Source organism: Ranitomeya variabilis, chromosome 4 (genome assembly GCF_051348905.1).
Source record: "Ranitomeya variabilis isolate aRanVar5 chromosome 4, aRanVar5.hap1, whole genome shotgun sequence".
Lineage (NCBI taxonomy): Eukaryota > Metazoa > Chordata > Amphibia > Anura > Dendrobatidae > Ranitomeya > Ranitomeya variabilis.
In genome coordinates, this window is record NC_135235.1 from 8,882,257 (window position 1) to 8,900,979 (window position 18,723).

The 18,723-nt window shown below is 49.6% G+C and overlaps 1 protein-coding gene across 3 annotated transcripts in view; it reads right to left on the reverse strand.

Moving 5' to 3' along the window:
• Positions 1–18,723, reverse strand: part of CCDC172 (coiled-coil domain containing 172) — a 58,598-nt gene that overhangs the window by 37,950 nt on the left and 1,925 nt on the right. For all 3 annotated transcript variants that reach the window (XR_013213798.1, XM_077257009.1, XM_077257010.1), the window contains exons 2-4: positions 17,435–17,520; positions 8,500–8,616; positions 820–985 (exon numbers count right to left, since the gene is read on the reverse strand). Coding sequence is in view for 2 of the 3 variants with exons in the window: in XM_077257009.1 (XP_077113124.1) it covers positions 820–985; positions 8,500–8,616; positions 17,435–17,520 (369 nt within the window). In the remaining variant the exon portion in view is untranslated. The remainder of the gene's footprint in view (positions 1–819; positions 986–8,499; positions 8,617–17,434; positions 17,521–18,723) is intronic.

Genomic DNA, 18,723 nt, shown 5'->3' on the forward strand with positions numbered 1-18,723 from the left:
TCTGTGGTTTAGGCAGTGCTCGTCTCTGTGGTTTAGGCAGTGCTCGTCTCAGCGGTATAGGCAGTGCTCGTCTCAGCGGTATAGGCAGTGCTCGTCTCTGTGGTTTAGGCAGTGCTCGTTTCTGTGGTTTAGGCAGTGCTCGTCTCTGTGGTTTAGGCAGTGCTCGTCTCAACGGTACAGGCAGTGCTCGTCTCTGTGGTTTAGGCGGGCTTGTCTCTGTGGTTTAGGCAGTGCTTGTCTCTGTGGTTTAGGCGGGCTTGTCTCAGCGGTATAGGCAGTACATGTCTCTGTGGTTTAGGCAGGGCTTGTCTCAGCGGTATAGGCAGTGCTCGTCACTGTGGTTTAGGCAGTGCTCGTCTCTTTGGTTTAGGCAGTACTTGTCTCTGTGGTTTAGGCAGGGCTTGTCTCAGCGGTATAGGCAGTGCTTGTCTCAGCGGTATAGGCAGTGCTCGTCTCTGTGGTTTAGGCAGTGCTCGTCTCAGCGGTATAGGCAGGAAGAAATCTTCTGAAATTCACATTACGTACAGATTCTGGATTACAGGATTTCCAGACCATTGAATGCTACGTCAGATGTATACGCAGACGCTCACATTATTGCTCTGCGACACCTGCCACATGGGGAAGCTTCTTCTGAAGGGGCAGGAGTAGGATAGGTGTTAAAGGAAATCAAAAGGGGGACAGATGACTGAAGAGCGGACACCGGTGTCTGGCCGCAGCTCCCACTAGATGCTGAAACCTAACTGATGATTTGGGGGTACAAGCTTCTTAAAGACATCTTAGAAGACACTGATCCCACACAGCGGCACTAGGATCGCTTACCCTCTCCCAGCACCTCGGCCTCCTCCTCTAGACTCCGGCTTTCAGCCTCCGCTTGTCCTCCAAGAAGCTCCTTTCTGTTCACCGTTAACCCATAATTTCTATTATAATCCACGATTTCCATCATAAACGTCTCCTCCTCGGAGGCCATCTTGTCCTTCATCTCTTGCTAAGAAAAATAAAACACATCAGCTGCTAGAATGTGCTGGGGGGACGAGTGACTGTCCCTATAGATATCAATGGGATATAGCTCATATCATACATGGCTGACTGGACCAAGGCGACTCGCCGGCCCCAGTGGGCCCCTGGTAGAGGCTTCACTGCGGTGTCCATTGTTTAATAGGAAATCTGTCAGATACTGGAGCACATATAGTCGGGCACACAGCTATCTGTCCCATCCGGTAATTATCTACATTATTACTAATGCCATGGGAAGAGGGGAGAAAGGAAAGGGAACAATTCCTGACAAGATAAACCTCCCGTAAATCCCCCACTAATGTGTCTGCGGCCACGGTCACATTGTCCTAACTGTTGCATCTGCAGCCTCAGTCCTGGACCTGGAGCCGGGGATGGAGGAGCAGGTGTTAGTCCGGCTTCAGTCTCACTGATCGCCCACAACTGTGTTAAAAGCGTCTTCTCCCCGCCGGCAGTAATGGCTCCCAGCCTGCGCTGGGTCAGGGGTCCTGGAAGCCGCACTCACACAACTCTGCTCGCTTCAAGAATGCTGCAAAGAAATCTATATTTTACAGCTAAACCCAAGGCCTCCCCACTGGGGCGCAGCGGCTGGACTGCAAAAACACCGGATTTATTTCTATTATGGTCTTTTAGCAATTACAGCACTGAGTGGTAAACTGCCGCAGTAATACAGACGGAGGCTGAGGCCACGTGAAGGCCATGGGCAGCCTCCATGAGGATCCGCCAGCATCACAATACAGAGCCCAGAGAGCTGAGCAAATGGACAGAGAACTGAGCCCATGGACAGAGAGCTGAGCCCATGGACAGAGAGCTGAGCCCATGGACAGAGAGCTGAGCCCATGGACAGAGAGCTGAGCCCATGGACAGAGAGCTGAGCCCATGGACAGAGAGCTGAGCACATGGACAGAGAGCTGAGCACATGGGCAGAGAGCTGAGCACATGGACACTGAGCTCTGTGGTATCACAATACAGGGCACAGAGAGCTGAGCTCATGGACACTGAGCCCTGTGGTATCACAATACAGGGCACAGAGAGCTGAGCACATGGACACTGAGCTCTGTGGTATCACAATACAGGGCACAGAGAGCTGAGCACATGGACACTGAGCTCTGTGGTATCACAATACAGGGCACAGAGAGCTGAGCACATGAACACTGAGCTCTGTGGTATCACAATACAGGGCACAGAGAGCTGAGCTCATGGACACTGAGCTCTGTGGTATCACAATACAGGGCACAGAGAGCTGAGCTCATGGACACTGAGCTCTGTGGTATCACAATACAGGGCACAGAGAGCTGAGCACATGGACACTGAGCTCTGTGGTATCACAATACAGGGCACAGAGAGCTGAGCTCATGGACACTGAGCCCTGTGGTATCACAATACAGGGCACAGAGAGCTGAGCACATGGACACTGAGCTCTGTGGTATCACAATACAGGGCACAGAGAGCTGAGCTCATGGACACTGAGCTCTGTGGTATCACAATACAGGGCACAGAGAGCTGAGCTCATGGACACTGAGCTCTGTGGTATCACAATACAGGGCACAGAGAGCTGAGCACATGGATACTGAGCTCTGTGGTATCACAATACAGGGCACAGAGAGCTGAGCACATGGACAGAGAGCTCTGTGGTATCACAATACAGGGCACAGAGAGCTGAGCTCATGGACACTGAGCCCTGTGGTATCACAATACAGGGCACAGAGAGCTGAGCTCATGGACACTGAGCTCTGTGGTATCACAATACAGGGCACAGAGAGCTGAGCACATGGACACTGAGCTCTGTGGTATCACAATACAGGGCACAGAGAGCTGAGCACATGGACACTGAGCTCTGTGGTATCACAATACAGGGCACAGAGAGCTGAGCACATGGACACTGAGCTCTGTGGTATCACAATACAGGGCACAGAGAGCTGAGCACATGGGCACTGAGCCCTGTGGTATCACAATACAGGGCACAGAGAGCTGAGCACATGGACACTGAGCTCTGTGGTATCACAATACAGGGCACAGAGAGCTGAGCACATGGATACTGAGCTCTGTGGTATCACAATACAGGGCACAGAGAGCTGAGCACATGGACACTGAGCTCTGTGGTATCACAATACAGGGCACAGAGAGCTGAGCACATGGACACTGAGCTCTGTGGTATCACAATACAGGGCACAGAGAGCTGAGCACATGGACACTGAGCTCTGTGGTATCACAATACAGGGCACAGAGAGCTGAGCACATGGACACTGAGCTCTGTGGTATCACAATACAGGGCACAGAGAGCTGAGCTCATGGACACTGAGCTCTGTGGTATCACAATACAGGGCACAGAGAGCTGAGCACATGGATACTGAGCCCTGTGGTATCACAATACAGGGCACAGAGAGCTGAGCACATGGACACTGAGCTCTGTGGTATCACAATACAGGGCACAGAGAGCTGAGCACATGGACACTGAGCTCTGTGGTATCACAATACAGGGCACAGAGAGCTGAGCACATGGACACTGAGCTCTGTGGTATCACAATACAGGGCACAGAGAGCTGAGCTCATGGACACTGAGCTCTGTGGTATCACAATACAGGGCACAGAGAGCTGAGCTCATGGACACTGAGCTCTGTGGTATCACAATACAGGGCACAGAGAGCTGAGCTCATGGACACTGAGCTCTGTGGTATCACAATACAGGGCACAGAGAGCTGAGCTCATGGACACTGAGCTCTGTGGTATCACAATACAGGGCACAGAGAGCTGAGCACATGGACACTGAGCTCTGTGGTATCACAATACAGGGCACAGAGAGCTGAGCACATGGACACTGAGCTCTGTGGTATCACAATACAGGGCACAGAGAGCTGAGCACATGGACACTGAGCTCTGTGGTATCACAATACAGGGCACAGAGAGCTGAGCTCATGGACACTGAGCTCTGTGGTATCACAATACAGGGCACAGAGAGCTGAGCTCATGGACACTGAGCCCTGTGGTATCACAATACAGGCCACAGAGAGCTGAGCACATGGACACTGAGCTCTGTGGTATCACAATACAGGGCACAGAGAGCTGAGCTCATGGACACTGAGCCCTGTGGTATCACAATACAGGGCACAGAGAGCTGAGCACATGGACACTGAGCCCTGTGGTATCACAATACAGGGCACAGAGAGCTGAGCACATGGACACTGAGCTCTGTGGTATCACAATACAGGGCACAGAGAGCTGAGCTCATGGACACTGAGCCCTGTGGTATCACAATACAGGGCACAGAGAGCTGAGCTCATGGACACAGAGCCCTGTGGTATCACAATACAGGGCACAGAGAGCTGAGCACATGGACACTGAGCTCTGTGGTATCACAATACAGGGCACAGAGAGCTGAGCACATGGACACTGAGCTCTGTGGTATCACAATACAGGGCACAGAGAGCTGAGCTCATGGACACTGAGCTCTGTGGTATCACAATACAGGGCACAGAGAGCTGAGCTCATGGACACTGAGCCCTGTGGTATCACAATACAGGGCACAGAGAGCTGAGCACATGGACACTGAGCTCTGTGGTATCACAATACAGGGCACAGAGAGCTGAGCACATGGACACAGAGCCCTGTGGTATCACAATACAGGGCACAGAGAGCTGAGCACATGGACACTGAGCTCTGTGGTATCACAATACAGGGCACAGAGAGCTGAGCTCATGGACACTGAGCCCTGTGGTATCACAATACAGGGCACAGAGAGCTGAGCACATGGACACTGAGCTCTGTGGTATCACAATACAGGGCACAGAGAGCTGAGCTCATGGACACTGAGCTCTGTGGTATCACAATACAGGGCACAGAGAGCTGAGCACATGGACACTGAGCCCTGTGGTATCACAATACAGGGCACAGAGAGCTGAGCACATGGACACTGAGCTCTGTGGTATCACAATACAGGGCACAGAGAGCTGAGCACATGGACACTGAGCTCTGTGGTATCACAATACAGGGCACAGAGAGCTGAGCACATGGACACTGAGCTCTGTGGTATCACAATACAGGGCACAGAGAGCTGAGCACATGGACACTGAGCTCTGTGGTATCACAATACAGGGCACAGAGAGCTGAGCACATGGACAGAGAGCTCCGTGGTATCACAATACAGGGCACAGAGAGCTGAGCACATGGACACTGAGCTCTGTGGTATCACAATACAGGGCACAGAGAGCTGAGCACATGGACACTGAGCTCTGTGGTATCACAATACAGGGCACAGAGAGCTGAGCTCATGGACACTGAGCTCTGTGGTATCACAATACAGGGCACAGAGAGCTGAGCACATGGGCAGAGAGCTCTGTGGTATCACAATACAGGGCACAGAGAGCTGAGCACATGGACACTGAGCTCTGTGGTATCACAATACAGGGCACAGAGAGCTGAGCTCATGGACACTGAGCTCTGTGGTATCACAATACAGGGCACAGAGAGCTGAGCACATGGACAGAGAGCTCTGTGGTATCACAATACAGGGCACAGAGAGCTGAGCTCATGGACACTGAGCTCTGTGGTATCACAATACAGGGCACAGAGAGCTGAGCACATGGATACTGAGCTCTGTGGTATCACAATACAGGGCACAGAGAGCTAAGCACATGGACACTGAGCTCTGTGGTATCACAATACAGGGCACAGAGAGCTGAGCACATGGATACTGAGCTCTGTGGTATCACAATACAGGGCACAGAGAGCTAAGCACATGGACACTGAGCTCTGTGGTATCACAATACAGGGCACAGAGAGCTGAGCACATGGACACTGAGCTCTGTGGTATCACAATACAGGGCACAGAGAGCTGAGCACATGGACACTGAGCTCTGTGGTATCACAATACAGGGCACAGAGAGCTGAGCACATGGACACTGAGCCCTGTGGTATCACAATACAGGGCACAGAGAGCTGAGCTCATGGACACTGAGCTCTGTGGTATCACAATACAGGGCACAGAGAGCTGAGCACATGGACACTGAGCTCTGTGGTATCACAATACAGGGCACAGAGAGCTGAGCACATGGACACTGAGCTCTGTGGTATCACACAATACAGGGCACAGAGAGCTGAGCACATGGACAGAGAGCTCTGTGGTATCACAATACAGGGCACAGAGAGCTGAGCACATGGACACTGAGCTCTGTGGTATCACAATACAGGGCACAGAGAGCTGAGCACATGGACACTGAGCTCTGTGGTATCACAATACAGGGCACAGAGAGCTGAGCACATGGACACTGAGCTCTGTGGTATCACAATACAGGGCACAGAGAGCTGAGCACATGGACACTGAGCTCTGTGGTATCACAATACAGGGCACAGAGAGCTGAGCACATGGACACTGAGCTCTGTGGTATCACAATACAGGGCACAGAGAGCTGAGCACATGGACACTGAGCTCTGTGGTATCACAATACAGGGCACAGAGAGCTGAGCACATGGACACTGAGCTCTGTGGTATCACAATACAGGGCACAGAGAGCTGAGCTCATGGACACTGAGCTCTGTGGTATCACAATACAGGGCACAGAGAGCTGAGCACATGGACACTGAGCTCTGTGGTATCACAATACAGGGCACAGAGAGCTGAGCTCATGGACACTGAGCTCTGTGGTATCACAATACAGGGCACAGAGAGCTGAGCACATGGACACTGAGCTCTGTGGTATCACAATACAGGGCACAGAGAGCTGAGCACATGGACACTGAGCTCTGTGGTGTGGTATCACAATACAGGGCACAGAGAGCTGGAGGAGGAGTCAGTTCAGTCTGGAGCAGACAATGAAGGGAAAGGAGCAGAGGAGAGATTTGACGGCCCTTGGAGGCTGCGAGTGGGCCTCCGAGGAGCCAGAGCGCAGTGACAGGGTACCGGGAGCCCGACGCTGTGGGGAGCTGCAATCCCCATAGCAGAACCGGAGGGCACAGAACTACACGTATATTGCCTAAATTAAGCCTGTGGTACAGCAGCATTCTGGAGCCAATGTGCAGAGACCCTAGAAGGAATGGCTCAAGCTGCCTACCATACAGGCACCTGACCCAGGACAGGAGAAAGAACCAGGAACTTGTTAGGACACTTCAGGTAGCAAGGGACTTATAGCGAGCACAATGTGGAAGGCTCCCAACCTGACTTGCCAAGGGGATTTCACGTGTTTCCGGGCTGCTTGGACTCCTAATGGACTGAGACCTGTTACAACTTCAGTAAACCAGGTAAAGACTGCAACGCTGTGTCCTTTACTCATTACCCGGCATACACCACCATCGCCATACTCCTTGGAAGCCCTGGGGACCCCGCTTCACCTGTGGGAAGCGTCACCATCATTGCTGCAACATCCCCCAGAGGACCCCTTTAAAGCAGCGTCGGTCCCCCTATTGACCTAACTCCACAGGTGGTATCACGACAGACTTTATCACAATTCCCTTTAAAGACCGTTCCCCTTTTACAGTGAGTCCCACGGCCACAGACCGGGTCGCGGCCACCGTGACATCCCCTTTAAGACGGGACCCGGTACCGAGTATCTCGCTGCCCTGGTGGGCGACTCACAGGCAGAGTGAGAAGAGGGGGGTCAGGATGGACAGCAGCGTGTCGGCTCAGCTATAAGGGACTTAGCAGAGCTTAGTGTGCGTGATAATACACAATCAAATACCTCATGTTCCCGACACCCTCCTCTAGACTCCTCTGTCCCCCTCCTCTAGACTCCTCTGTCCCCCTCCTCCAGACTCTTCCTTCTGTCCCCCTCCTCCAGACTCTTCCTTCTGTCCCCCTCCTCTAGACTCCTCTGTCCCCCTCCTCCAGACTCTTCCTTCTGTCCCCCTCCTCTAGACTCCTCTGTCCCCCTCCTCTAAACTCCTCTGTCCCCCTCCTCTAGACTCCTCTGTCCTCCTCCTCTAGACTCCTCTGTCCCCCTCCTCCAGACTCTTCCTCTGTCCTCCTCCTCTAGACTCCTCTGTCCTCCTCCTCCAGACTCTTCCTCTGTCCCCCTCCTCCAGACTCTTCCTCTGTCCCCCTCCTCTAGACTCCTGTCCCCCTTCTCTAGACTCCTCTGTCCCCCTCCTATAGAATCCTCTGTCCCCCTCCTCTAGACTCCTCTGTCCCCCTCCTCCAGACTCTTCCTTCTGTCCCCCTCCTCTAGACTCCTCTGTCCCTCTACTCTGTCCTCCTCCTCTAGACTCCTCTGTCCTCCTCCTTCACTGTAGCGGCATTATTCTTATGTTACAGAGAATGGGATGCTGATGCTGGGAGTAACACGTGAACGCAGAGATTCTAACAAGCTGATCAGGACCTGGAGGGCTCCACCGTCACTACAGATCTCCTGTCACTACAGATCTCCTGTCACTTCAGATCTCCGGTCACTATAGATCTCCTGTACAATTTGCACTGTGATGGTGGAAGCATTTACCATCTTCTGTGCACCACTAAAGCCATATCCACAACACAAAACCCTCCACAACGGTTATACCCACAAGTTCAGCGTGGAGACCCTGATTCTTTCCGAGAAGTTTCCGCTTCTGGATCTCCAGGCCGTCCTGGCGTTTTTTCATCAGATCTCGCTGAAATCCTTTCTCGAGCAAAACAGGGACCTGTGAGCGTAAAGAAATGACTGTGAATAAGGTCAGCAGCTATCCCAGGGTAGCCTGCGCTAATATCGTCAGGTGACTATTGCAAATGTGCAGAAGTGGAAGAAGAGTAAGAATCCTTAATAAAATAAACTATTAACCCTTTCATTGTGTATCTGTAAACCAGGAAGGATCCCGGCCGGAGGTTGCTCCAGTCATCTGGAGAAGGACCCCGGATCTCCAGTGTATGAGGCTCCTGCGGACCCTTCTGTCTCTCCTGTGATCCCGGTACTAGCAAACTCTGTGATTTCACAAATTTCTTGCATTTGATGCCTATTTTTCCTTGAAGATTTGAAGTAACTTCATACAGATGCGTTTTTGGTGCAGAAATTTTTGCTGCAAATACTCAACATGTGCAAATGCCCTAAAGCATCCATAAACATTGCTCAGCATAAATAAGGACACCCCCAACAGATTAGTTTCCTTTCAGAATAAACATTTCCTATGGGATCCCGTCCTACAAATTACTCCTACAAATGTGGAATAAGTGTGCAGGACGAAGCGAGCAGTGGGGTGAAAGTATAACTTTACTGAAATACAAAAAAAAAATGAAATGCCGATTAAATTGTGTGAGACATCCCCCCAAAAATGGCTCCACAACACACGAGAGGCAAAGTACAAGACACGACCAAAAGGAAACCATGCGAGCAAGGTACAAGTCATATAAACATACGACAAGCAGAAGTAGATCAGAAAGTGACCAGTGCAGTAAATAGATGGCATACCTCCGGGTGGTGCGGCGCCAGGACCCCGACGTGCGTTTTGCTATATGTGTTTGTCTAAGGGAATGGCCTCTTATCGGTACTCTTTTATGCTAGTGCAGCGCCCCAGAGTCCTGGTCGTTGCAGTTCTGATGCTCCGCCGCTAAGGGGAGTGATGGTACGTCTGATGGCACTGAAGGAGTTCACCTGACCAGGTATCACAGACACCAATACACTTCACACTCCGGCCTCCAGGGGGAGTAAGGGTTCTATGTATTAGGCCACTCCTCACACTCTGGTAAAACTGGGGGTTAGAGAGGAAGTTAGTCAGAAGCTGACTGGGTTGGAACCAGGCAACATCCTGTGGCAGAGGGTGTTGCAGGGGAAGATTCAGGGGGATCTCTGTCAGGGGTGGGATCCTTACAGAGGCCGAGCGAACGGAAAGAACGTTACGGGACCGCGCCTGCACTTCATTGCGGCGGTACCCCAAGGAAGGACAAGAAGCGAGGTTTATTGTGCTGAGTGAGAAACGAGATCAACGCAATAAGGAGATAACACCAGTAGGAGTCGTGCTGTAAGACGAGGCAACATCCTACTGAGGCGCGTAGCCGGTGGCCGGGAACGCCGAGGAAGTATTGGGCTCCAAGCCCTACTTCAAACCAACGGCAGGACAGTCAGTTATAGGCGGGCTGTCTCACCTAAATCACCTAAGAAGACATAGGGGGCAACAGTGGGAGAGGGGCGACTCTAGGGTCCCGGAAGAACTCCAGGCCTACCCGTCATACGGGTGCGTCCTATCCATATCATCTGGGGGACGGAGAAGAACATCAGAACAGAAACGAGAGTTGTGAGAAAGAACATCAGAAACAGACACAACAGTTGTGAGGACTATCCCGTGGTGCTCAGCAGGGAAGGACTACAACACACAAGCGCTAGAAGGAAGGCACAGATTTCCACCTGCAAAGGGAACTCTGGAGGTGCCTTCGGACCGGCCGGTCTCAGCCAGCCCTGTTAACCGTACTCTGGATTGAGGATCCTGAAGCCTTCAGTAAAGAGGTAAAGAGACTGCAACCCTGTGTCCTCGTTATTCATCGCACCTTGCACCACACATCATCACTCTCAACTTTCATTGGACGCCCCTCAGCAGGGTCACGGACCGGGTCTAGCCACCGTGACAATCCCAGAACCGAGACAGAGAGGCCCGGTACCGGGTACCCCTCGGCCCTGCGACAGTATATATATATATATATTCGATGAATATACAGTGGCTTGCGAAAGTATTCACTCCCTTATCTTTTTACCTATTTTGTTACATTACAAGCTGTGTGTAAATATTTTTGTAACCCAATTTGCGTGTGATGCATCAGCACTAAATAGTCTAAGTTGGTAAAGTGAGAATAATATAGGTATAAATTAAATTTATGGGATCAAATAACAAAAAATTGGCACATACATATGTATTCACTCCCTTTTACTATGAAGCATCTTCATAAGACCCATGCTTAATGACAGGACACCCCCTATGTGCAATCTAAGTGTCACATGTCTGTCACTATATACACTTTACGGCTCGTACCCATCTGCGCAAAAAAAAACAAAAATGCTCCAATGTTGATCCAGAAAAGTAGAACAAGCGTCATGAGTGCAATACGATTTTTCTCACCCATCATCTGTATGACATATGATTACTATGCGATTTCAACAAAGCTAGTTTACAAACCAATAAAACAATCTTATACATACAGATAAACAGATCATAAATAGAATAAATAGGATAGGTGTACTGTATATATTTAATGTCACAAGCCCCCCCTACATATAATGAACTAGCCTTTCACGTGGCACTAAAGGGTGTTTTGCCTTATTAAACTTATTAATTACAAAAAAAATAGTGTGGGATCACCCTTTTTTAATAACCAGCAAAGTGAAAGCAGACAGCCGTGAGTTGTTCTTATTAGTTTGGGCAGGGACTAATAACCATAGACCTTCCCAACCTATTAATATCAGCCCACAGCTGTCTGCTTAGGCTTTGCTGGTTATTCAAAATAAAGGGGACCCCACATCTCATTTTTTTGGGGGAGGGGCCCTTTTTAATAACCAGTAAAGGCTACACCTACAGCTGTGAGCTGATATTAATAGGCTGGGAAGCTCCAATATTATTGGCCCTTTCCCAGACTAATAAGACCAGCTCAAATCTGTCGGTTTTCCCTCAGCTGGTTAGTAAAACTAGAAGGGACCCCATGCCATATTTTTCATTTATATATTTAATTATTAGCTAAATACAAGTACAGAAAACAACACACGCAATTAACTCATTATACATATCTTTCAACTATTTCTATCCTATTCTGACAGTTTGGGCTATGAATTAAGAGTACTTGGCTGATAAAATGCAGTGTTTCCTTTGAGAAATGTAAAAATCGGATGGCACATGCATGGACAGTGTACAGTGCGATTTTTTTCCCCGCAACCACAGACTTGCATTGGTGAGTCTTGTCCGATATACATGGCCACTTGCTGCATGCTGTAATTTTTTTTCTTAGTCCAATCCGATCGAGTCACCCTGGAAGCTCTGAAGTCACAGCTGCTCTTATCTTGGCAAGTCAGCAGAAGGGTGAGACTGTGCAATTTTGCACCATCTTAGGTATGTTGCTGGGTCTGTTCTATGTGCTATTAGCCTGTTATGTGTTTCAATAAACTATTTCCCCACTGTTTTACCCTCAACCTGTGTTGTCCAAGTAGTATTACAGCGCGTAGACAGCCAAAGGGCTGGATGTGGCCCACAGGCCGCACTTTGCCCAGGTCTGCTCTACAGGATAGCTGCCAGATCATGGCTGCATCACGAGGGACACAAATTTGACATTCTACAGGATGCCAGCTTAGGGGACCACTGCACTGGCTGAAAGAATACAGATTTGCTTCATTGACCATCACTGAACCCATGGATGTGTTGGAGGATTGTCAGGATTGGGACCCACCGGTCACCTGGCTCCATGGAGGTGCTTGGAGAAGCCAGGTTGTGACCCTCCAGTCAAAAGGCCTTGTACCTCAATGGGCTGTCAACTTCCTAAGCTTGTCGTTACCTCTGTGGGTGCCACAGATGGGATTAATCGGCCTCTGTAAGCTGTCATTCTTTACAATCTTCTTCCGTGTGTTATTTGCCTGCTTTGTGGTTCAATAAAGTATTTCCACACTGTGTTTCCCCTCACCCCGTGTTGTCCGATGAGTAGTTTTACGTCCACGATAAAAGGAAAACGGGCTTTCGGTGATATGTGCCCTGGTCTCTGCAGTTTTGGGTTAGCGGACGAGATCATCTGCTGACCCCCCCCCCCCCCCCAATGTCTACACAATCAGGCTGCACCTCTTCAGATTTATACACAGATGAGAAAGAGCCCTTACCTTTTCTCAAAGACCACAGAGGCTACAACACCATTAAGCAAAAGGCTCCACTAACCAAACACCACCATGAAGACCAAGGAGATCTCCAAACAGCACCATGAAGACCAAGCAGATCTCCAAACAACACCATGAAGACCAAGTAGATCTCCAAACAACACCATGAAGACCAAGGAGATCCCAAAACAAGTCAGGGATAAAGTTGTTGAGAAGCACAAGTCAGGGTTGGGTTAAAAAAAACCCTCTCAATCTCTGAAGCAGCTGCAGAGTTTGCAAAGTTTGCAAGCAGAGACGTGAGCATCTGTACATACAACAATTAGCCATACTCTCCATAGAGATGGCTTTTATGGAAAAGTGGCCACAAAAAAGCCTTTACTTACACACAAAAATTGTAAGGCTTGTTTTCAGTTTGCCAAAAGACATGGGAGACTCCCCATATGTATGGAGGAAGGTGCTGTGGTCAGTTGGGACGAAAACTGAACTTTTAGACCACCAAGGTAAACGCTATGTCTGGCGCCTAACCAACACAGCTCTCCATCCCAAGAACACCATCCCCACAGAGAAACATGGTGGTGGTATCATAATGTAGAGAGGTTTTTCGGCAGCTGGAAAAGGGAAAATGGTCGGAGCTGAGGAGAAGATGGTGCTAAATACAAGGATATCCTTGAGCAAAACCTCTTTGCGTTTGTCATATGAGACAGGGACGGAGATTCACCTTCCAACAGTGACTAGTGATGAGCGAATATACTCGTTACTCGAGATTTCCCGAGCATGCTTAGGTGTCCTCCGAGTATTTTTTAGTGCTCAGAAATTAAGTTTTTATTGCCGCAGCTGAATGATTTACATCTGTTAGCCAGCATAAGTACATGTGGGGTTGCCTGGTCGCTAGGGAACCCCCACATGTATTTATGCTGGCTAACAGACGTAAAACATTCAGCTGTGGCAATAAAAACTAAATTTCCAAGCACTAAAAAATACTCGGAGGACCCCCAAGCGTGCTCGAGAAACCTCGAGTAACGAGTATATTCGCTCATCACTAACAATGACCCAAAGCATACTGCTAAAGCAACACTCAAGTGGTTTAAGGGTAAACGTGTAAATGTTTTGGAGTAAACATTACAACTCACAGCCCAGACATTAATCCAAGAGAGTCTGTAGTCAGACTTGAAGATTGCTGTTCAGCAGAGGAAACATCTAACGTGAAAGAGCATGAGAAGTTTTGCAAACAGGTTGAAAATCCCCGTGACAATATGTAGAAAGCTCATAGAGACATATCCAAAGAGACTTTTAGGTGGAAATGCCACAAAAGGAGGCTCTACAAAGTACTGACTTTAAGGGAGTGCATAGTTATGCAAACTGAGGCTTTCAGTTATTTTGTCCCATTTCTTCACAATAAAAAGACAAGCAAATGTTCACAGTTGTTGGCATGTTCTTTACATGAACTGATGCAAACACTGTATGTATGTATATATATATATATATATATATATATATATATATATATATATATATATATATATATATATATACACACAATATGTGTATATATACACTGCTCCAAAAAACAAAGTGAACACTTAAACAACAGAATCTAACTCCAAGTAAATCAAACTTCTGTGAAATCAAACTGTCCACTTAGGAAGCAACACTGATTGACAATCAATATCACATGCTGTTGTGCAAATGGAATAAACAACAGATGGAAATTATTGGCAATTATCAAGACCCCCTCAATAAAGGAGTGGTTCTGCAAGTGGGGACCACAGACCACATCTCAGTACCAATGCTTTCTGGCTGATGTTTTGGTCACTTTGAATGTTGGTTGTGCTTTCACACTCGTGGTAGCATGAGACGGACTCTACAACCCACACAAGTGGCTCAGGTAGCGCAGCTCAACCAGGATGGCACATCAATGTGAGCTGTGGCAAGGTTTGCTGTGTTTGTCAGCGTAGTGTCCAGAGGCTGGAGGCGCTACCAGGAGAGGCCAGTACACCAGGAGACGTGGAGGGGGCCGTAGGAGGGCAACAACCCAGCAGCAGGACAGCTACCTCAGCCTTTGTGCGAGGAGCACTGCCAGAGCCCTGCAAAATGACCTCCAGCAGGCCACAAATGTGCATGTGTCTGCACAAACGGTTAGAAACCGACTCCATGAGGATGGTCTGAGTGCCCGATGTCCACAGATGGGGGTTGTGCTCACAGCCCAACACCACGCAGGACGCTTGGCATTTACCACAGAACACCAGGATTGGCAAATTCACTACTGGCGCCCTGTGCTCTTCACGGATGAGCGCAGGTTCACATTGAGCACAAGTGACAGACGTGACAGAGTTAGGAGACGCCATGGAGAGCGATCTGCCACCTGCAACATCCTTTAGCATGACCAGTTTGGCAGTGGGTCAGTGTTACGGAACCCCCCAGTACCCAGAATATGTTGTGCAGTTATATGTATGTATAATAGGTTCCATGTGAGATGCATGTCCCTAATGCATCAGCCCACAGGCTGCGCCCCTGGGCAGAGGGGACAAGATATCCCCCTTCTGACCTCCCCCACCTTTGTAATTCCCACAGTAAATATCGGCAGGCTCCGGCCACCTGCGGCTATTGTAATGTATGTCTGGCCTGCCGCTTTTCAATTGGCCTGCCCTCTGTATCTGTGTGATATATTCTGTGTCCTGTGAGAAAAGCGTTGTCACACTGGAAATATGTGGAGAAGCAGTGATCTTTTCTATGTGCCCATGTAACCAAGCAATTCCAGCCAGCGTCCTTCATTCAGACTCCAGCCAAAGCAGAGTGGACCTCCTGAAACACGGGGTGGTACTGAAAGAGGTACTCCAGCACGGTAGACCCCATTTCACCGGTGGCAGACAGCGGGATGTGATACCCCGTCTACAGGAGGAAAGGAATGAATAGAAAACAACAACCAGAAGTTAAACAGGACTACATTAAAAGATCTGGTGGAAGCCCGAGTGTTAATCGCCAGCAACAAAACAAAAGCGGATTTGATAGCAGCCATCATGGAACACGACAGTGCAGCGCCCCCCAATGTGAACGTGGAGGAGAGTGAATTCCAGAGGGAGGTAAAGAACAGACTGGCGTTCTATGGCCCAAACCCTACAGTAGAGATCATACGAGAGGTGATGGCTGATGTGCGTACTGATCTGAAGGAAAAGATGGCAGAGCAGAGCAGACCAGGATAGAGCTAGCCAAAATGGAGATGGCCGAGCGGACCAGGATAGAGCTGGCCAAGATGGAGATGGCAGAGCGGAGAGTCAGCGAGCAGGGGGAGCTCTGGCCTCCACCCAGTTACCTTCAACAGTAAGCCACAAAAAGATCCAGTATAATGCCTTGCGACAGTTGGGGGAGGCAGAGGAAGACATTGATGGCTTTCTGCAGGACTTTGAGCGGCAGTGTGCCCTTCATCAAGTGAAGCCGGAGGAACGGGTTCAGATTCAGGCCAGACATACAATAGCCGCAGGTGGCCGGAGCCTGCTGATATTTATTGTGGGAATTACAAAGGTGGGGAGGTCAGAAGGGGGATATCTTGTCCCCTCTGCCCAGGGGCGCAGCCTGTGGGCCGATGCATTAGGGACATGCATCTCACATGGAACCTATTATACATACATATAACTGCACAACATATTCTAGGTACTGGGGGGTTCTGTAACAGTCAGTAATGGTGTGGGGTGGTATTTCTTTGGAGGGCCGTACAGCCCTCCATGTGCTCGCCAGAGGTAGCCTGACTGCCATTAGGTACCGAGATGAGATCCTCAGACCCCTTGTGAGACCATATGCTGGTGCAGTTGGCCCTGGATTCCTCCTAATGCAGGACAATGCCAGACCTCATGTGGCTGGAGTGTGTCAGCAGTTCCTGCAAGATGAAGGCATTGATGCTATGGACTGGCCGCCCGTTCCCCAGACCTGAATCCGATTGAGCACATCTGGGACATCATGTCTCGCACCATCCACCAACGTCACGTTGCACCACAGACTGTCCAGGAGTTGGCAGATGCTTTAGTCCAGGTTAGGGAGGAGATCCCCCAGGAGACCATCCGCCGCCTCATCAGGAACATGCCCAGGTGTTGTAGGGAGATCATACAGGCACGTGGAGGACACACACACTACTGATCATCATTTCCTTGCCTTGAGGCATTTCCACTGAAGTTGGATCAGCCTGTAACTTCATTTCCAACTTTCATTTTGAGCATCATTCCAACTCCAGACCTCCGTGGGATATTAGTTGTTATTTATGTTGATCATTTTTAGGTGTTATTCTTCTCAACACATTCCACTATGTAATGAATAAAGATTTACAACTGGAATATTTCATTCATCAAGAGAATGCCAAGAGTGTGCAAAGCAGTCATCAAAGCAAAAGGTGGCTACTTTCAAGAACCTAGAATATAAGAAAGAACTTTTTTGTTAAGTATATAATTCCACATGTGTTAATTCATAGTTTTGATGCCTCCAGTGTGAATGTACAATTTTCATAGTCAGGAAAATGCAGAAAAATCTTTAAATGAGAAGGTGTGTCCAAACTTTTGGTCTGTACTGTATATATATATATATATATATATATATATATATATATATATATATATACACACACACACACACATACACACACACATCTCCTGTAAGATCCTGAGGTGTATGATGATCATTCCACGTAGCAGACATTTTCTCACCCGTGTGTCCTGTGCTTCTTTTGCGGCTCGGAGAGTCTCTCTGACCTGGAAGATTTTTTCATGGCATTTGATAACTTCAGATTTCACTATAAGGAGAGGAGAAATCATGTTGTCGGCTCCTGTAAACCGGGGGGGGGGACGTGCATCAAACATACAGACGGGTCCGCTCCCGGTGTAAAGACAGCACTAGGTGTATGCTGACCGCATGTATGGAAACCAGGGGCGGCGCTACAGGCGTAACTATGATTCGTGCCCCTCACCGATATACATAACCCTCAAATGATATACGCAGCCCCTCACTGATACAGGGCTTCAGTCTGATACATGCAACCACTCAAAGGTCGTTATGAGCCACTGACGTCACCGGTCACTATCAGGAGCTGACGTCACCGGTCACTATCAGGAGATGACGTCACCGGTCACTATCAGGAGATGACGTCACCGGTCACTATCAGGAGATGACGTCACCGGTCACTATCAGCAGATGACGTCACCGGTCACTATCAGGCGCTGACGTCACCGGTCACTATCAGGAGCTGACGTCACCAGTCACTATCAGGCGCTGACGTCACCGGTCACTATCAGGAGCTGACGTCACCGGTCACTATCAGGCGCTGATGTCACCGGTCACTATCAGGAGATGACGTCACCGGTCACTATCAGGAGCTGACGTCACCAGTCACTATCAGGCGCTGACGTCACCGGTCACTATCAGGAGCTGACGTCACCGGTCACTATCAGGCGCTGATGTCACCGGTCACTATCAGGAGATGACGTCACCGGTCACTATCAGGAGATGACGTCACCGGTCACTATCAGGCGCTGACGTCACCGGTCACTATCAGGAGCTGACGTCACCGGTCACTATCAGGAGCTGACGTCACCGGTCACTATCAGGAGCTGACGTCACCGGTCACTATCAGGAGCTGACGTCACCGGTCACTATCAGGAGCTGACGTCACCGGTCACTATCAGGAGCTGACGTCACCGGTCACTATCAGGAGCTGACGTCACCGGTCACTATCAGGAGCTGACGTCACCGGTCACTATCAGGAGCTGACGTCACCGGTCACTATCAGGAGCTGACGTCACCGGTCACTATCAGGAGCTGACGTCACCGGTCACTATCAGGAGCTGACGTCACCGGTCACTATCAGGAGATGACGTCACCGGTCACTATCAGGCGCTGACGTCACCGGTCACTATCAGGCGCTGACGTCACCGGTCACTATCAGGAGATGACGTCACCGGTCACTATCAGGAGATGACGTCACCGGTCACTATCAGGC